The 16,949-nt window shown below is 44.5% G+C and overlaps 1 protein-coding gene across 12 annotated transcripts in view; it reads left to right on the forward strand.

Moving 5' to 3' along the window:
• The first annotated feature begins 3,129 nt into the window (after nucleotides 1–3,129).
• The window catches only part of TFAP2B (transcription factor AP-2 beta), a 34,326-nt gene continuing 20,506 nt past the window's right edge, over nucleotides 3,130–16,949 (forward strand). For 3 of the 12 annotated variants that reach the window (XM_030944632.1, XM_030944634.1, XM_030944633.1), the window contains exons 1-4: nucleotides 5,603–7,373; nucleotides 8,014–8,040; nucleotides 9,354–9,812; nucleotides 14,892–14,952. In XM_030944632.1, coding sequence (XP_030800492.1) covers nucleotides 7,224–7,373; nucleotides 8,014–8,040; nucleotides 9,354–9,812; nucleotides 14,892–14,952 — 697 coding nt within the window. In that variant the 5' untranslated portion in view covers nucleotides 5,603–7,223. Of the gene's footprint in view, nucleotides 3,184–3,366; nucleotides 4,259–5,602; nucleotides 7,374–8,013; nucleotides 8,041–9,353; nucleotides 9,813–14,891; nucleotides 14,953–16,949 lie in introns of those variants that run through there. The other 9 variants (XM_030944637.1, XM_030944635.1, XM_030944636.1 and 6 more) reach the window with 9 other exon arrangements.

Below are 16,949 nucleotides of genomic sequence, written 5' to 3' on the forward strand. Positions count from 1 at the left end.
ATTTAACAGCAAACATTATGGACAGCTGGATTTTTAAGAGAAGAGTCTTGGTATTATTCACAAAGAAAAGGTATAAAGTGCTCACCAAAGCAATGATTTTGTAAATCCATTAGTAGGCTGGCAGTAAATTTCATGACACCTGCAGTGCAAATTAAAAGCTGTACAATTAAAAATAAGCTTTTTAATAAAAATATTGATTTCTTAAATACACGTGAGAACATACAGAAGAAAAATATCAGGAGAAAAAAGAGGTGGTTTGGAGGAAAAGGTACCAAACACGTTCAAAAAGCTTGGACTTTACCAGAACACAAAAATCTGCCCTTCTATGAGCTCAGCGAGCAGCAGAGGGCGCTGGGATAAACGGATTCCTTTTAAACTCCAGCCAACAATACGGATTTGCTGGGAGTTGGATACTGAGGGAGATAGTATTATTTATAGAGATCCATGCCAGATTTAAAAGGCAGAGCAGGATTTAAAGCCCATTTCTGAAACAGGGCCTTAATTAGGGGCAGGCAAAATTAAAAAAAAAATTTAAAAAAACCACGAAAAATAATTCTGAGAAAAGTATATGAGGTAAAGGTGGCATAATTTATTGAATTAAAATTAATTTTTTTCGAGTTCTCAACAAAGTAGACATCCTACTACTGTGGGTTCTCTCCCTCGCCGGGCTATTAACAGATATTTCATTGTGATAATTAGGATATTCAGCCTCACTGTATTCTACTATTAGTCACTATTATTCTACTAATATTCACTATTCTATAGTGAATAATATTTATGGTATTGGACATGGGCTACAGAAGATTTATTCTGGTTTTAAGGTAGAGGTTGAAACACCGAATGGCCTGTTAATCAAAAATTGATGTAAATAAGAACCTGCAACTTTACCCTTAAGGAAGAAAGATTATATCAGCATCATTTTGAGCAGAGAAAATATTTGGGTGTTTGTAATTCCCAAATATGGACCTGGATCTCTTGGAGCAAGTACAGAGTGGAACACAGAGATGCTCTGAGCACTGGAGCAGACAGGCTGAGAGATGAGAAGGTCCAGGGAGACCTTAGAGCCCCTTCCAGTGCCTAAAGGAGCCCCAGGAGAGCTGGAGAAAGACTCAGGACAAGGGACTGGAGGGACAGGACAAGAGAGAATGGCTTTAAAAAGAGAGAGAGAAGAATCAGAATGGATATTGGGAAGGAATTGTTCGCTATGAGGGTGGTGAGGCCCTGGCACAGGTTGCCCAGAGAAGCTGTGGCTGGCCCTGGATCTCTGCAAGTGCTCAAGGCCAGGCTGGACGGGGCTTGGAGCAGCCTGGGACAGCGGGAGGTGCGGCAGGAGGGTGGATCGGGACGATCCTTGAGCTCCGATCCGAGCCGGTGCCGCTGCGGGGAGCGAGTCCCCATCAGAGGGCGCCGCTGCCCCGCTCAACGCGCTCCGAGCTCCGCGGGCACCGGCCGGGGCAGCGGGGCTTCCTCCGCCCTGGGCACGGCCACTGAGAAAGACATCCCCAACAAAAAAACAGAAAAATAATTAAATATATATATATATAACATATTCCTTTGCCGTCGTACCTGCCAGGCTGAGGCTGCAGCGGCCGGCTCACTGCTGAAAAAAACAAAAAGCCGGTGTTTTCCTTGGAAAAGAGTGGGAAAGCCCAACACACACTGCCGGGAAAGGACTGGTTTTCTGGTTTTTCCCCTTTGTGTTTTTTTTACTTTTGAAAGTATGGGCTGTAGTGGTCAGTTTGGGGTATGTGTGTCGCCTTTTGGACGCATTGCACGTTTGAGGCACAAATCGGTGCAAGTGCTGCTGCGTGGGATTGCTGAATTAAACTGGAGGCAGCTGCGGGGGTGGGGGTGCAAAACGAGCGCAAAAATAAAATGTGAAGGACCTTACTTTTCCAAATAAGCGCCTGTTCGTTTGTCACGTTTTGCAAATGTAAGACAAATGTAACAGCAGTGGGGTTTAAAAGTCAGAATTTACTGTTTACACCAATATGTTAGCAAGGAGACAGTGGACGTCAAGTCTGTTTTAGAGTCTTCTTTTTTTCACTCCCCTCCTCTCCCCTCCCCCAGCTCGCAGAACGTATTTAATTCAGGGTGTCACAGAATTGTGGAGCATTAGCCGTCACGAAGCTCATTCACTCTGCCCTGTGCCAGCCTTCATGACTCAAAGACTTCCACAAAAGTGATGGCAAACTGTCCCTTTATGAGCTTGGTATTTTTCTAAGAGGGTCATTCAGATCTATAGGTGCGTGAGGGTGGCTGCACGGGTATCTCCGCACATCCCCATGCAAACAGCTCACATCCTTTCTCCTTTTTCAGCATTTTTTACCCTATTGCCTCAGTTGAAATGATCAGTCCAACCCACTCAAAGATGTACCCTTTTTCTGCTCCTCCTCAGTGCAGCACTGGCTGTGCTGAGAACAAAATCTCCTATCCGCTTTAATAACTTCTAGCAACACCGTTGTCCAGTTCCTGCTGTAATATCTGGCTGCTATTTGCCTCTTGCCTTTTGTGGGTTGAGGCTTTAGGGGAAGATGCACACTGCGAAATGGGGAGGGTGGTGTAGAGGCTGACAGGGAAAAGGATGAATTTATACTTTCTGCCTTAATTTGAGGCCAAAGCGAACAGAAAAACAAAGCCCACCCTTCCCACCAGCCAACCACACACCAGGAAATGTGTCTTCTGATGAAGTTCTCCTCGTTTCCGAGATTATATATATATATATATATAAAAGCATCTTTACCTGTAGGACCTTTGAAAGTACAAAGGACACTGTGCACTTTCCCATAAGATCCCGTGCAGAATAACAAAGATTTGCAGGAACCTTATAGGTAGAGCTTGAAATTTCCAGGGACAGGACCTTGAATTTAGAAACACCTTCTTTCTCTCTGTCTCTCTGCCTCTGTCCCTCATTTTTTTCCCCATTTTTTTTCCCCTCCTGGTGCACCAGCCCACTGCAAAGCTCGATTGTTTCCTTTCAAAGGCAGAGATGGGCTCTGCTGCCTGTGTCGGCTCTTTGCCGCTCAACGTGTTAAAAAAATCGGACAATGCGAAGGAAGGTTTGCCTCGGGGGGAGAAAAAAAATAAAGGTTAAAACTGGTCTAACTCCTCCTATCCCATTCCAAACCGAGGGCTACCCGGGAAATGCACAAATCTAACTCTATTTTTAATCGTTTTCTGAAAGTACTAAACGCTATTCAAATGTGTGCACAGAAGGATTTGCAAAACTCCTATTTTTTTCCCTTTATTTTTTCCCCACATTAAGTATTTCTAAGTTATAAAATATGCAGTCCAAGCCTGAAGTCTAAGGCTTTCCAGTGGAAATCATTTATCAGAATTTGCTCCTTTTAGATTTGCTTGAATGTGCTTTGATGAGACGCTGTTTTGGTGTTTAACTGCATATGAGAGGATAATTTCTGGACATGTAAATAAAAGCATATTGTATGTGGGGAAAAGCATCATATCTCATTGTAAATGATGAATCACTTAGTGCAGAGGCAACTTATCCTTTATTTTATCATAGGGAGGATTGAAAAAATATTAATTTAATTTAATCTATCTATCTACGCATCCATCCAACCATCTACTAAAATAGCAGATATATGCACTGCATAATGTGTGTATTTAATCCTCTATACCAACATATATATGTGTAAATGTATAACTAGATTCACATACATGTATTTAAATACACTCCTATATAAACTAACCAGGTTAGCGTGCACATGTGCATATGTAACATGCAGTCTCCATGTGCCCACATGTGGAAGAATATATATAATTTACATATCTAAATGTGGCAACTAATGTGTCTATACATGGAGAAAAGTTGCCTGTTCAGAGATAAACGTGTGTGTGGGCGCCTGTGTGTGTAAATGTGTGATCGTGCAGCTCTGTGTATGTATATATTTTATATGCCTGCATATAAGTCTCTATATGTGTGTATATGTCTATATCTAGTCACATATATGTCCGTAGCTATATGTAACTATGTAACAGATAATGTTTTTTACTATCCCATTGAGGTAGGCTTCTGCAGCCTATTGTTTCAGACAACAGATATAAGTTGCGATGGAAGAGGAACGTCGGATTTGGTGTCTGTCCCCCATTTCCAATTATAGATGGATCATTACAGACAGAGAAGTACTGAGAATCCAGACATCTGCTCTTCACATGAATGCACTCACCTCCTAGAGAACAGCCTGCCATCATGCTCTGGAAACTGGTTGAAAATGTCAAGTATGAAGATATCTATGAGGTGAGTATATAATATGCATATGAGTAAGAGAGTATATGTATATTTAAATATACATCTAGCATATAGATACAGGCATGGCTATATAATGCATATATAGCTCTACATATACATCCAGGCAGAAATAGAGGCATACAGCAGCACATACGAATATAGAGATGGGAAACAGAGAGTAAATGCTTAAATGCTTATTTATTTGCATATTTGTATTCAGCATGCCAAGTCCTAAACTTTTTATTTTTTTTTTTCATGGAAAAGCTGTTTGATGCGATTTAAAACATCAAAGAAATGATCTGAGGATTGGAATGAGGCAACTTAAAGGCAAGAGTTTGATTGTTTAGATCTCCAATTATATATAATTCGATTAAGTATGGACAAATGTTGAGAAAAATTTTTAAAAGAGAGAAAAAATAGAAAAGACACACTATCCGATATTCAGGGACTGGATGCATTTCTTTCTTTTATTTTTTATTTTGCAATTCCAAGCTCAGATCAACCCGAATATGGATTTTTTTACTATTTTTTTTTCTTGTTTTCACAATCGGATATGTTTTTTGCGACTTTTTAATACCTCTACACCCACAGATAAGATGTGCATGTGTACATATACTGGCATTAATTAAGCGGCACATACATTCTTGTGCGTGTGTGAGTTCACACGCCCGAACCGATGCAGAGGCAGCTCCGCATAGTCCGCGGACAGGAAAAGTTGTGAGCTTTATCCAGATCTTATTTTCAAGGTTAAAAAGAAAACCAAGGAGGGAGGAAAAAAAATCACAGCTCAAACACTGCGAAACCTTTCCTAATTTTGCACGGTTTCCTGAGCTGGATCTTTCCTAAACGGGCTCCGCGAGTGTGTTCCTTGTAAGTTAAACCGGCGTGCGGGGTTTTCTCAGAAACGAGGGGGGGGAAAAAAAAAAAAACCCTGAAAAGATGAGCGAGGATGGCCCTCCACAAAAACAATATTCTAATTTTTTTTCTATTGTTTTTATTTTTTAATTGAGTGGGAGGCGTTTTGCACGGCGATCATGGGGGGAGATTTTTCAGAAGGGCGCAATCCGCCACCTCCAGCGCGGGAGCTGCTCCGAGGGGAGGCGGCCGGGCAGGGACCGGGGACCGGGCACAGGGAAGGGACGGGGGACAGGACAAGGGCCAGGATGGACTGGGCTCTGAGCCGGGACCGGGGACCGAGCAGGGGCTGGTCAGGGACGTGGCAGGGTCTGGGAAGGGGCTGGGGATCGAGCAGGGACCAGCGACGGAGCAGGGACAGGGGACTGGACAGAGGCCGGGAAAGGACTGGGCACTGAGCAGGGACGGGAGACAGGGAAGGGGCTGGGACCGGACAGGAGCCGGGTGGGACCGGACAGGAGCCGGGTGGGAACCGGACAGGAGCCGGGGTGAGATCGGGCAGCCACCGGGGACCGAGCAAGGAGCGGGCAGGGGCTGGGTACCAAGGAGAGAAGCGATTCCGAGCGAGGGGCTGGGTGCCGGGCAGGGGCCGGGGATCGGGCAGCGGACGAGTACTGGGAAGCGGTCGGGCAGGAGCCGGGCAGGGCTGGGATCGGGAAGCGGCCGGAGCCCCCCGGGAAGCGCCGTCGGGGCCGCCCCGTCCCCAGCCCCGGCGCACCTCCCCTCCGGGAGCGCCTTGGCACTTACAGAGGGGAAACTCCCGGGAAAAGCGCAGGAAGAGACCGAGGGAAGGTACAGCTCCGGCTGCTCCCGGCCGGAGGAAGGACGGGATGGAGGGAAGCGGGGAGGGGACGCGCCGGGAGAAATGTCTCACTCCTAAAAGCTGCGGTCAGGCTAATTACCATCGGCAAAAACAGCATTTGCAGAAGGAGCAGAGAATGAGCACACACGTGTGTGTGTGTCTGTGTGTCCGTGTGTCTGTGCGTGTCCCCGCGTGTCCCCAGCCCGCTGAGCCCTCGCTGCTTTTCCCTCCCCGTCTCCCGGCACAGCCCGGCCATTGTCTCTCTCTGCCCGCAGCAGCAGGCGACAAAACATCTCCCGTCCCTGCTGCCGAGGGATGAGGGCTTTTTTTCTACCCTGCTTTTGATAAGGGGTCTTAAGGCGCTGTGGATTTACGGACACCCACGTTTGTAGACTGCCATGGGAGAGAAGAGTTGGGGGAGAGGTTGGATGGGATTTGGCCGCAGGCAGGGTGGATCCTAACTTGGGGATGCGCTCCGGGGCATTTTGTAACGCGTAGCCTCGCCAAAGGGAAAAAAAATTGTTATCCTTTTATTTTTTAAGGCCTTAAACCCTCTAGATTTATGTTCAAAATATTTCTCTCTCTCTTCTTTCCGATGTATAATTAACAACACCGTGGTAGAGGCGTCTCAGCCACTTAAACTGAATCTGTTCTTAAAACAAAAGTGTGTGTGTGTGCGTGTGCGTGTGCGTGCAGGGGGGGCAGCTCTGGGAAGCGTGAGTCTATTTAGGAAGGAACGTAAGTTGAACTTTAACAGAAATGGCAGACAGTCCAGTTGAACGGGTTCCTGCAACATCAAAAAGGTTTTATATCGCCCCTGGCTTTGCCTCAAAACTATAAATTTACTATCCTTTAAAATTCACTCCATGCATTTCACATTTGGGTGGAAATCGGGAGATCTATGTACGTATATATTATTTTTTTCATATCAGGCAGTAGAAAGATGATTCAGACAAAAAAAAAAAAAAAGTGGAGCCCAACAATGCAGATTCAAGTATTTATTTGGCTATTGCGAATAAATATGATCTGTAACACGCACCAAAAAGGCTTAATCTTCACTGTAAATAGACGTATGTTACAGTGACTGCACATTTCTTCTTTCATTCCTTTAAAAATTACCAAAAAAAAAAAAAAACAAGAAAAGCCTCTTTTTTCTTCATTATTTGCTTAAAAACCCCAACACCAAACTGCAAGAACAAAAGCACCAAAGGCAATCAATTCCTCGTACTAGGAATGTATAATTAAATATATATTAAAATGAAAAGGAAATATACTTTTCTCCTCCTCTTCTTCTTCTTCTTCTTCTTCTTCTTCTTCTTCTTCTCCTCCTCCGCCTCAAGCATTGCTTCATCTCTCTTCCTTGCTCCAGCTCAGCAGTCTCCACTTTCCGCATCTTCCTCCGCTCGAGTTAATTGAAGTTCTGCTTCTTCCTCGCTAAACTTTTTCCCCCCTCTCCCTCTCCCCAAACTCTGCCTCTGCCAGCCCCCCTCGTCTGATTACATCTAGTAATTCTCCACTGAATGAACGTCATTTACAATAGTAGGGGAGCTCTTGAGCTGGCTGCCAGCTTCACGCTCCATTTGGTCCTGCATTCTCCCTTTAAAGTAGTCGTGTAATATTAATAGTCATGAATATCAATTATTATGAGGCGGTGTAGAGAAGGAAAGGGAGGAAGGGGTAGCGGAGCAGTCTGAGCCTAGCCTTGGGTTGAAGAGGATTGTATTTGGGAGCTCAAAGGCAAAAAAAGAAAAAAAAAAACAAAACCAAAAACCAAAAAAAAAAAAAAAAGGGAAAAAAAACCCCTAGAGGGAGGGGTAAATCATATATGTAGATAGAGGTTTCCAGGCTCGGTTTTGGGGGCACTGGTCTTTTTTTTTTTTTTTTTAACCTTTTTTTTTTTTGATGGATAGACTTCGAAATATCTCAAGCTGTTCTCCTGTGTCCAACACGTCCCTTTGCAGATCTCCTTGATATTTTTCCCTCCAATTGTTAGTATTTATCACCATTATTTTATTTTTAGCTATTACAAGACTTTTTTTATTTCCAGATGTTAGTCCACACCTATTCCGCCATGGTGAGTTTGGATCCATGTTGTACTAGAATTGCATGTTCTCTCTCTCTCTCGATCTGTTGTGTCTCTCTCTCCCTCTCTCTGTCTTTTTAAACGCCTTTGGCTTGGTAATTTAGCACAATAATTGGAGGAGGCTTGCAGCTGCTTCTCCCTTTTTGCATTGTGTGTTCCCGATTTGAGCTAGGGGAGTCTGGGGGGGAGAGCAGGGAGAAAAAGAACTTTTTTTTCCTTGTTGTTTTTCTTTTTTTTTAAAGCCATGTGTGCCATTGCTTGTGGGGGTTTGAACTACACTTTGTGGAATAGATATTTTTCTTGTTTACTTTAACCTCGCAGCTTCAGTGCGTTGGAGTTGGAGAAAACTCCTCTCCCACCTTTTCTCTGAAGCCTCTACACACTCCCCCCACCCCCTGTCCCCCCCACACACCCCAAAGACTTTTCATTACAATTAACCCCCACCCCATTCTCCGGAATATAATATTGGAAAAGGAAACAAAAGACATTGGAAGTTGCTGCAGAAATCATAGCGTCTGGATGTTCAATACCGATGTCTCGTTTTTATTTTATTTGATTTTTTATTATTTTTAAGGGGTAGACCTCCTTAAGCAAAGATTCCCTGTAATTTTTATTTTTGCTTTCTTTTTTTTATTTTTTTTTCTTTTCCTTTTTTTTTTCTTTTTCCCAAGCCCATTTTCACACAACTTCTCACCTCGGAGTCTTCTGAGAAGTGCAACTTTCTTTTTGGGCTTTTCCACGTGAAAATGGGTTGGTGATTTTGAGTTACAGGACTTGAGCAGAGGGAATAAACAGATGTTGGGAAACTTTAGGCAGGAGAAGGGGTGGGTTGTCTGGATAGACGGGTGGTTTGGTGCTCTTAATTTTTTCATGTTTTCTTTTTTTCCCCTTTGGTTTGATTTGAGGGGGCTGTGGATTGGGAATTATACTACTGCTCTGAAATTGCAGATCGTACATGTATTTGGAGCACTAGTCCTACATTTTTAATTATGACATTTAGCAATTCTCCCTCACACCCCCTCCCCTTCCCCCTCCTTGATAGTTCCTGGGAATAGACACGACGTGGGTGCAAAACATTGGAACATTTCTAATAAGTGGAGGGAGAAGGGGGCACACCTGAATCCCACTTTCCAGCTGTTTACACCCTATTTTACTTTATTTAACTCCGGGGTGGGTTTGTGCTCCTTTTGATTTTTCGTGGGGTTTTTTATTGTTGTTGGTTTTGGTTTGGGGATTTTATTTTTTCTAAAAAAAGGTCCTCTTTTTTTTTTGTTGTTGTTGTTTGTATGTCGTTCCGCTTGTAGGACCGGCATGATGGAGTGCCCAGCCACAGTTCCAGGCTGTCCCAGCTGGGATCCGTCTCGCAGGGACCCTACTCCAGCGCTCCTCCGCTCTCTCACACCCCATCCTCGGATTTCCAGCCGCCTTATTTCCCACCCCCCTACCAGCCTCTTCCTTACCACCAAAGCCAGGACCCTTACTCCCATGTCAATGACCCCTACTCCCTAAACCCCTTGCATCAGCCCCAGCAGCACCCCTGGGGACAGAGGCAGAGGCAAGAGGTGGGATCAGAAACCGGGTCACTGCTGCCACAGCCTCGGGCCGCCCTGCCCCAGCTCTCGGGACTGGACCCCAGGCGGGACTACCACTCAGTACGGAGGCCAGATGTCCTCCTGCACTCAGCTCACCATGGCCTTGACTCCGGCATGGGGGACAGCCTTTCTCTGCATGGCATCGGACACCCAGGCATGGAGGAGGTCCAGGTAAGGCACCGCGTTTCTTTCTCCTGGAGTCCCCGTCCCTGGGCTGGGAATGGTCACTGAGGGATTTCCAGCGATATTGCTGTGGGTTGCCATTTTTCTCCACACCGGTTTTGTAACTGTGGTACTCTCCCTCCCTCTTCCTCTATTTTTCTATTTTTTTTTTTAATAAGAGAATTTATTTCCTCGCTGTCACGCACAGGCTCTGCTTTATAAACCCTCCCCTACATGGCAAAGCAGCAAAGTGCAGGGGGAAGGCAGACATGCTGCTCGAAATATTCCACGTGTTTCAAAAGCTGGCAGAGTTCAAGCGTGGCTTTTCAAATTCCAGTTATTTCCCATGCAATCTCATCTTCCACTCCCCTTTACCCTCCCCCTCCTCCCCCCAACCAATTTCCTGCCGTTCAGAGATTTTGATGAAACTGTCGAATTACTACATTTTTCATCCGGGAGGGAGGGAAATTATAAACAAAACCCAAATCAAAAGCAATAACTGGTGATCAGGAACAAGTCCCTTGTCCGTGCCCCCACCCCCTTATTTGTTAAGTGTGCTGGGTAACGTAGCGCTGATTTTAAATAGTTTCATTCCCTCTTTTGGATAACAAAGGAGTTTCGCCGGGCTCAAAGCACAGTATTTCCCAGCTTTCTTCCATCCCACGCGAAACTCATCATCACGTGTTATTCCCTAAAAACAGAAGGACCCTTAACAGCTTCGCTGCTGGGGCGGTCTGCACCTTGCTGGGGCAGGGCATGGCCAGCCCGTGGGGACCCCCGAGGCTGGGGCTGGAGCCTCCAGGGTCCAAATCCTGCCTCAGGCTCTCCTAATCGGGATTTTAGGGGTTCCCCTCCATGCGTTTTTATATTTTTCTCCCCAAATTTCTTTATCATGTATCATATCTGTATATGCATTTAGTCTTGGGATAGATAAAGGTATGGAGCACTGAATGAAATAACGACTTCAAAGTTACAGAAAGGGGAAAAGAAAGGAGGAAAGAGGAGCTGGGAAGATAAAAAATAGCCGTGAAAAAGGGGATACTGCTGAACATGAGAGGAATGAGCGGCAGGGAAGCGGAGGGCAGGCATTGCTTTGGCTTGAGGCTTGTCTCAGGGCTGCACGGGAAAATCCCCGAGCTTTGCTGGGGCGAAATGTTTTAGAAAGAGAAAGGTTTTGCTGTTTGCATCTCCTCCTGCTTCCGAGCTCAGTGACCGTCGGGTCGCCGCTTTCTGCGGGTTTCCGAGGTGGCTTTGAGACCTGGGGGCAGCCCCCGGCCGCCGCGGGGGCGATGCGCAGGTCTCGTCTCGCATTCCTGGCTCAGACAAAGTGGTGTGCAAGTCAAGGCGAGTTTTACCTCTGTGAATGCAGAAAGCAGATCGCTCTCCTTTCTCTCTGCAGCCGATGGGCGTTAGGTACTGCTTGTGCCTGGATATTTACACTTTCCCCAAAGAATAGCCGGTAATTGTTGTGCTCTTGTGAGAAAGAGAGTAAATCAGAGGAGAGAGAAGGAAAGGAAAGAGATAAAAAGAGAAGAAAAAGATAAAACGCAGAAAGGACGAAAGGAGAGGGGAAAAGAAGAGAAGATAGAGAAGAGAGGGAAAGGAGAGGAAAAGGTAGGGAAAGAGAGAAAGACATAAAGAAGAGAAGGGAGAGAAGAAATAATAGGAAAGAAGGAGCTCAAATGAAGCAGTGCTCCATCCGTTTCCCAATAAAACATCCCTTCTGCGGGAAGGGCACTGCACTGGCGGAAAGTGCCTCCCCCCAATGCTCTGGGGGCATCGGGGCCACCCGCGGCCACCCGCGACTGCTGCCCGGGGCTGGCGGGGCCAGGGTGGGTGCGATGGGATGGGGATGGGATGGGAATGGGACAGGCGAGGCTCCATGGCTGGGGTTTGGGTTTGGGGTGCTGAGACAGCAGGAAATTAAACAGGCCCTTTATTTCTGAAAGTTTGTTCCCAGGCTGGGGGAGGAGGGGAAGAGGGAGAGGAGGGTATCCCAAGGAGAAACACGTGAAGGGAGAGGTGTCCAACTGCAAGTTAACGGAGACAGGAGGGAAAGCAGCCCAAAACTCGCTGCTGCCACTCAGCATTTTCTATTTTTGTCCCTCCACTAGTGACAGATGAAGTTGGGCAGTTTTCCATCTTGATATTTAACATGGATTTATTCTAGATTCCGGGAACCTTTTCTAGCAACAGGAATTTTTATTCAGGCGACGTATACACATTATCCACCATCACTAGATATAATTTTCAGGATGGGTTTCAAATACTGGGGTGTTTTTTCTTATTTCAGTTGTCCAAAAATTGAACGGATATCTAGATGTACAGTTGGATAAAGATGTTTCTCTTTGCTGTAGCTGATGCATGTCTGATCAAATATGTGCCATGAGAATGGGCTGGGCTGAGGAGAAGGAGACAGAGAAAGAGAGTGCGTGACAGAAAGAAACAGTGGTTATTTTATAAACACCAAATCCAGTCCATGTGTGAGCCATTGTCCAGGGCTAGAATTAAGTGATTGTAACACGATAGGGCTCTGTTATTGTAAACAGCACACACTGTATTGCTATTGCTGCCCCTCTCGAGAGGAATTTTCAATCCGCGATTTACAACCTTCAGACAGGGAACAGAGAAGCCAAGACCTCCTTATTGAACAAAAATTTGCATCATCTAATACGGACTCTGAAAAAGAAATCCACCTTTGCACTCCCAGATATTTTTCCCACCGGCTGGGTTAAAGTAGGATTACAGTAATAAAGGATTCGATGGAGGAAAAATAGAGAGGGAAATTCAGATTCTGTAGAGTCTTTGAAGGAAAATATAGAGCTCAGTTTTTAAGGTTTTCGCTCAGATGGATCCACAGAAGTTGAATAAGGTGGTTATAGGTAGTACTTAGGAAGCTTCACGCTATCAGATTATTGGAGGAGGGAAGGGAGGGGAATCTTCCTCTCCAGATTTTCCAAGTATATCTGGAAACTCATCACCTTTCCCCTCCCTGTACACACACCTCCGCTCCTCCTCCTCCTCCTCCTCACTCACGCTGCTACTACGTACTAGAGCTAGAGACACGGAAAGTTAAGTTGCACCAAAACACCCAAGTCTCTTATAAAGTAACCCCTGGTATCACTTTTAACTAAAGAAGTCTAGTAATTAAAAGTCTGAGTTGTTTTTCCACGTTTCCGCATGCAGTCCTAATTAAATCTTTACGATCCTCTCTGTGACTATTAACTGCCAGCATGCTGAGCGAATATCCTGTACAAAAACCCAGCAGGAGGGCGTAATTAGATAGAAAATCAGACAGGAGTCTTCTCATTAACTACAACAACTAACCCACGTTGCTGATGGAGCGAGCTGAGTGCGCGCACACGCATAAGGGGTGCGCGCAACCAGAGATAAGGTGAGATAAGGAGGAAAGATAGCGAAAAAAAAAGAAAGAAAGAAAGAAAAAGGGAAGGTGATGTTTCACGTTTACCTCGGTTTCTGTGCCATCGAGGTGCGCCACGCTGCACTCCAGCAGGCTGCAGGATTTGCTCATCATCCCTCGTTGGGAGCTGCTCAGGGAAAGGAGGGAAGACTTTGTAATTTTATTTTGTGCCCTTTAGGTATGTAGCCTATTGATTATGAGAGAGAGAGACACAGCCATGCCCAAACACAGCACATAAGGCACCGCTCTGTGTGTGCACTCGTTTGAGGGTGGATTCAAGGAAAATGAAGGGAAAGCTCTCATAGAAAATATTGTTCCATCGTATTTTGGGGAGATGTAATTTTCTCCTAAACCACATTCCATCTGGAATGTCTCCGCTGAGCACAGAGACGGAGATAAGGGCCGGATCCGAATCAGCTCAGCTTCTCAGCATAACAAAGATAAAGTTAAAATCATGGTGAAGTAAATCATTGCTTTGCTGGAAAGGTGCTTTGCTTATCAAGGAAAAACGTGACAGCTCCCCAAATATGCAATAACACTGAAAAACCCAAACTCTTTAGTAACAGCAATGGGAAAAATAAAATAATAAATACAAGAAACCCAAAGGTCCCCCTTTACCTCAGAATTTACCCTAAAACGGAGCCTGTCAGAATTCTGCTATAATTTGTTCTTACGACTCCTCTTCTTTTTCGGACATGGCTTTACTGTGCCGAGCACAGACTCAGCAGCAATTTTGGTTTGTTTGGGGGGGGTTTGTATAGCCCACTTTCGTTTTGAGCAATGAAACCCAACATTTGCTGTGTCCTCTGTGCCCGTCTTTGTTCTCTTCCCCGCTAAGGAAGCTAATGCCTTAATAACAGGTGTGCTCCTCGGGAGGCTGGAAAGAAAGGGGGGAAAATGGGGAAACAAGGCTTTGAAATTCGGAGACTTTTTTTTTTCCTAGACAATCAGTTTGATGGTTCATACTTTTGATAATGTGTATTCCTGCTCCTCCCTCCCGGTCCCCAATAATTCGGGACATGGAAGCAACCTCGGGAGCTGTAAATCTCTTTCTGCTCGTCCCCTGTACGATGTGGGCGTTGCACTGCACTCCGAAAGGCTCAGGCTTTAATTAAAAGTCCATAATGTAAACTATGATATATAAAAAGTAAATGGCCCTTGAATTAGTAAGATGTAGCAGGGTTAAACAAACAAACAAAAAGAAAAAACAAAAAAAAAAGGAGGAGGGGGAGGAAAGGGGAGGGAGCATTTAAGTTGTCCTTAATCGTGTTCATTTATGTCATGCAATAGATCTTGCAGATGTTGCCAAATTGCCACATTTTCAAAGGAAGAAATATAAAGCTTTATGGAATGCAAAGAAGTCTATGTGATATCTATGTTTTATAAGATTACAAAACCAGTATTGCACCCCATATGCTTCACACCTCCTTTTGTTTTATTAGAAGACTATATAATTTGTAAGAATTTAATTTCCTTGTCGATTCGGGGAAATAACAACAACAACAATAATAATAATAATAGTAATAATAATAACAAAAAAATCCCTCCTCCCCTAGTGAATTAATATAAATGGAAATAACAGGGACTCCAGTTTGAAATGACATGATTTATGTACGTGATTCTTTAATATCCAGTCAATTTGAATAGTGATGTTTTTATATCCACAGTCAGTTGAAGATGCCAATAACAGCGGTATGAACTTATTGGACCAGTCTGTCATTAAAAAAGGTATGGATTATTCCAACAAGCTAGACAAACTTTTACTGTGTAGCGATATCTTCATGATATATTTTGACTTTGGGGCAATGAATTTCTCCGGGAAGCAGGCAGCCATGGCAGCAAGATGAATAGTTTGATTGGATCAGCAGATAGAGTGAAGGGATAAGACATGAGAAAGGAAAAGTTTATATCCCCGCCTCCCCCGCCCTTCAAAGGGTTTAATTACACGAATCCTCTCTAATGGAGCACCCCGTGCTCCAACGCAGTTTCCACCGCCCCCCTTTCCCTCCCCTACTCCCCCCGATTCTCTTCGGTGGGGACCCCTTGGCTTTTAATGGGGGAAGGGGTTGATTCCCTTTGGGGCTTAAATGCATTTCCCAGGCGAATCAAACGCGGAGAGGAGAGAAAGAGATGCCCATGGAAAGGCAGACTGAGCCCCCTTCCCGCTCCCTCCAAGATTCCCCCCTTCCCCCAAGATTCCCCCCTTCCCCGCGCCCATTTTTTACATCTTTCTACATATGCGCCCTTGATTTAGTGTAACTGCAGAATCACCCCATACTGTTAAAGCGAATGTGATATTAACAAATGTTTGCAGTCTCTTGTACAGCTGTAAGCAAAATAATTAACTAATTAAACTAATTAAATGTAATTACAATAACTCATTTTGGGCGTATTGCAGCTGCTTAATTTTTTTACATTTCTCTGACAGTCACTCGAAGATGCTTGGCGATTAGTGTTGTGTTATGCTGATAGACATTAAACAGATCTCACGCTGCAAATGGAGGGAAAGCTATCTTTAATTATCTAAGGAGTTTCTATTTCTAGATTCAATTTTAAGTACCAGAGATGAGGTTTAAAAACGCTGTCCCTTATGCTTACTATCAACGGCACTAATCTCCAGGACCTTGTTATTTGTCAAGTGCGCACAAATAGTTTAACAGCGACGATTTTCTAGGATGTAAAGCAAAATAACAGGGAGGGTGTTTATGTAAAATGTGTTGAAGGCAGCATGAGGTCTTTCCGTGTATTTATTGTTTGTTTCGTTGTTGGTTGTTTGGGGATTTTTTGTTGTTGTATTTTTTTTTAATTTAAATACCCATGTACGGTCTCTCACACACAAGATCAAGGTCTGGTTATTTGAGCAAGAACTAATGAAAACTTGAAGACCATTTGACAGCACCATTTATGACTATTGGTTGAAAGGTCGAAGGGTTTGGGTTTTTTTGGGGTTTTTTTAAGAAATTGAAAGTTACTTAACTTTAAAAGGAAAAGGGGGAAAAAACGGTTGTATGTTTCTCTGTTTTGGTTCAGTTTGAATGTTTCGTGGTGTTTGTTCTCAAGGTCTGTAACCTGACGGTTTCTGGTTGTATTTTTAACTTATTTTTTTCTCACTCTCCTCCCTCTTCCCCACCCCCACTTGACACCTCATACACTCCCTCTTGGGTGCATTTGATTAATTGGCGCTTGATTTGTGGTCGAGAGACTCCTTTCTAAGGTTGTTCCATGATGGTCTTTCGCAGAATACACAATCCAAAATACTTTTTTTTTTTTTTTTTTTTTTTTTTTTTTTTTTTTTTTTTTTCCTTTAACACACAGCACGCCTGTGTCTCTCCCTCCTTCAGCTGACGAGGACAGCGCAGACATTCCATGTGCGTGCTGGGCGGTGCAATTAGCGAGTAGCACTCGAATGTCAATGCCTGCAATTATTACGTATTAGGCAGAGGTTTTTATATGCTTTAGGCATACATTTAGGTGTGCTTCGTGTGTGTGGGCATTGCAAGGGCCCCGGATGGAGCAGCTGCTGCCCGAAGAGACCCAGTCCCATCTAGGTGGGATTACTTGTGCCTATTTGCAGCCAGAAGAGATAGTCTGAGTTAACACGTGATGAACAGGAGACACATGCTCTTTGGAAATAAGGTTACTAAGAAAGAGCCCGAGATGCATTTGCAACTCTTTAAAAGTCACTGCAGCAGCATTTTCTTCCTTAGAAGTAAGGCTGAGATCCA

This window comes from Camarhynchus parvulus, chromosome 3 (genome assembly GCF_901933205.1).
Source record: "Camarhynchus parvulus chromosome 3, STF_HiC, whole genome shotgun sequence".
Classification (NCBI taxonomy): domain Eukaryota; kingdom Metazoa; phylum Chordata; class Aves; order Passeriformes; family Thraupidae; genus Camarhynchus; species Camarhynchus parvulus.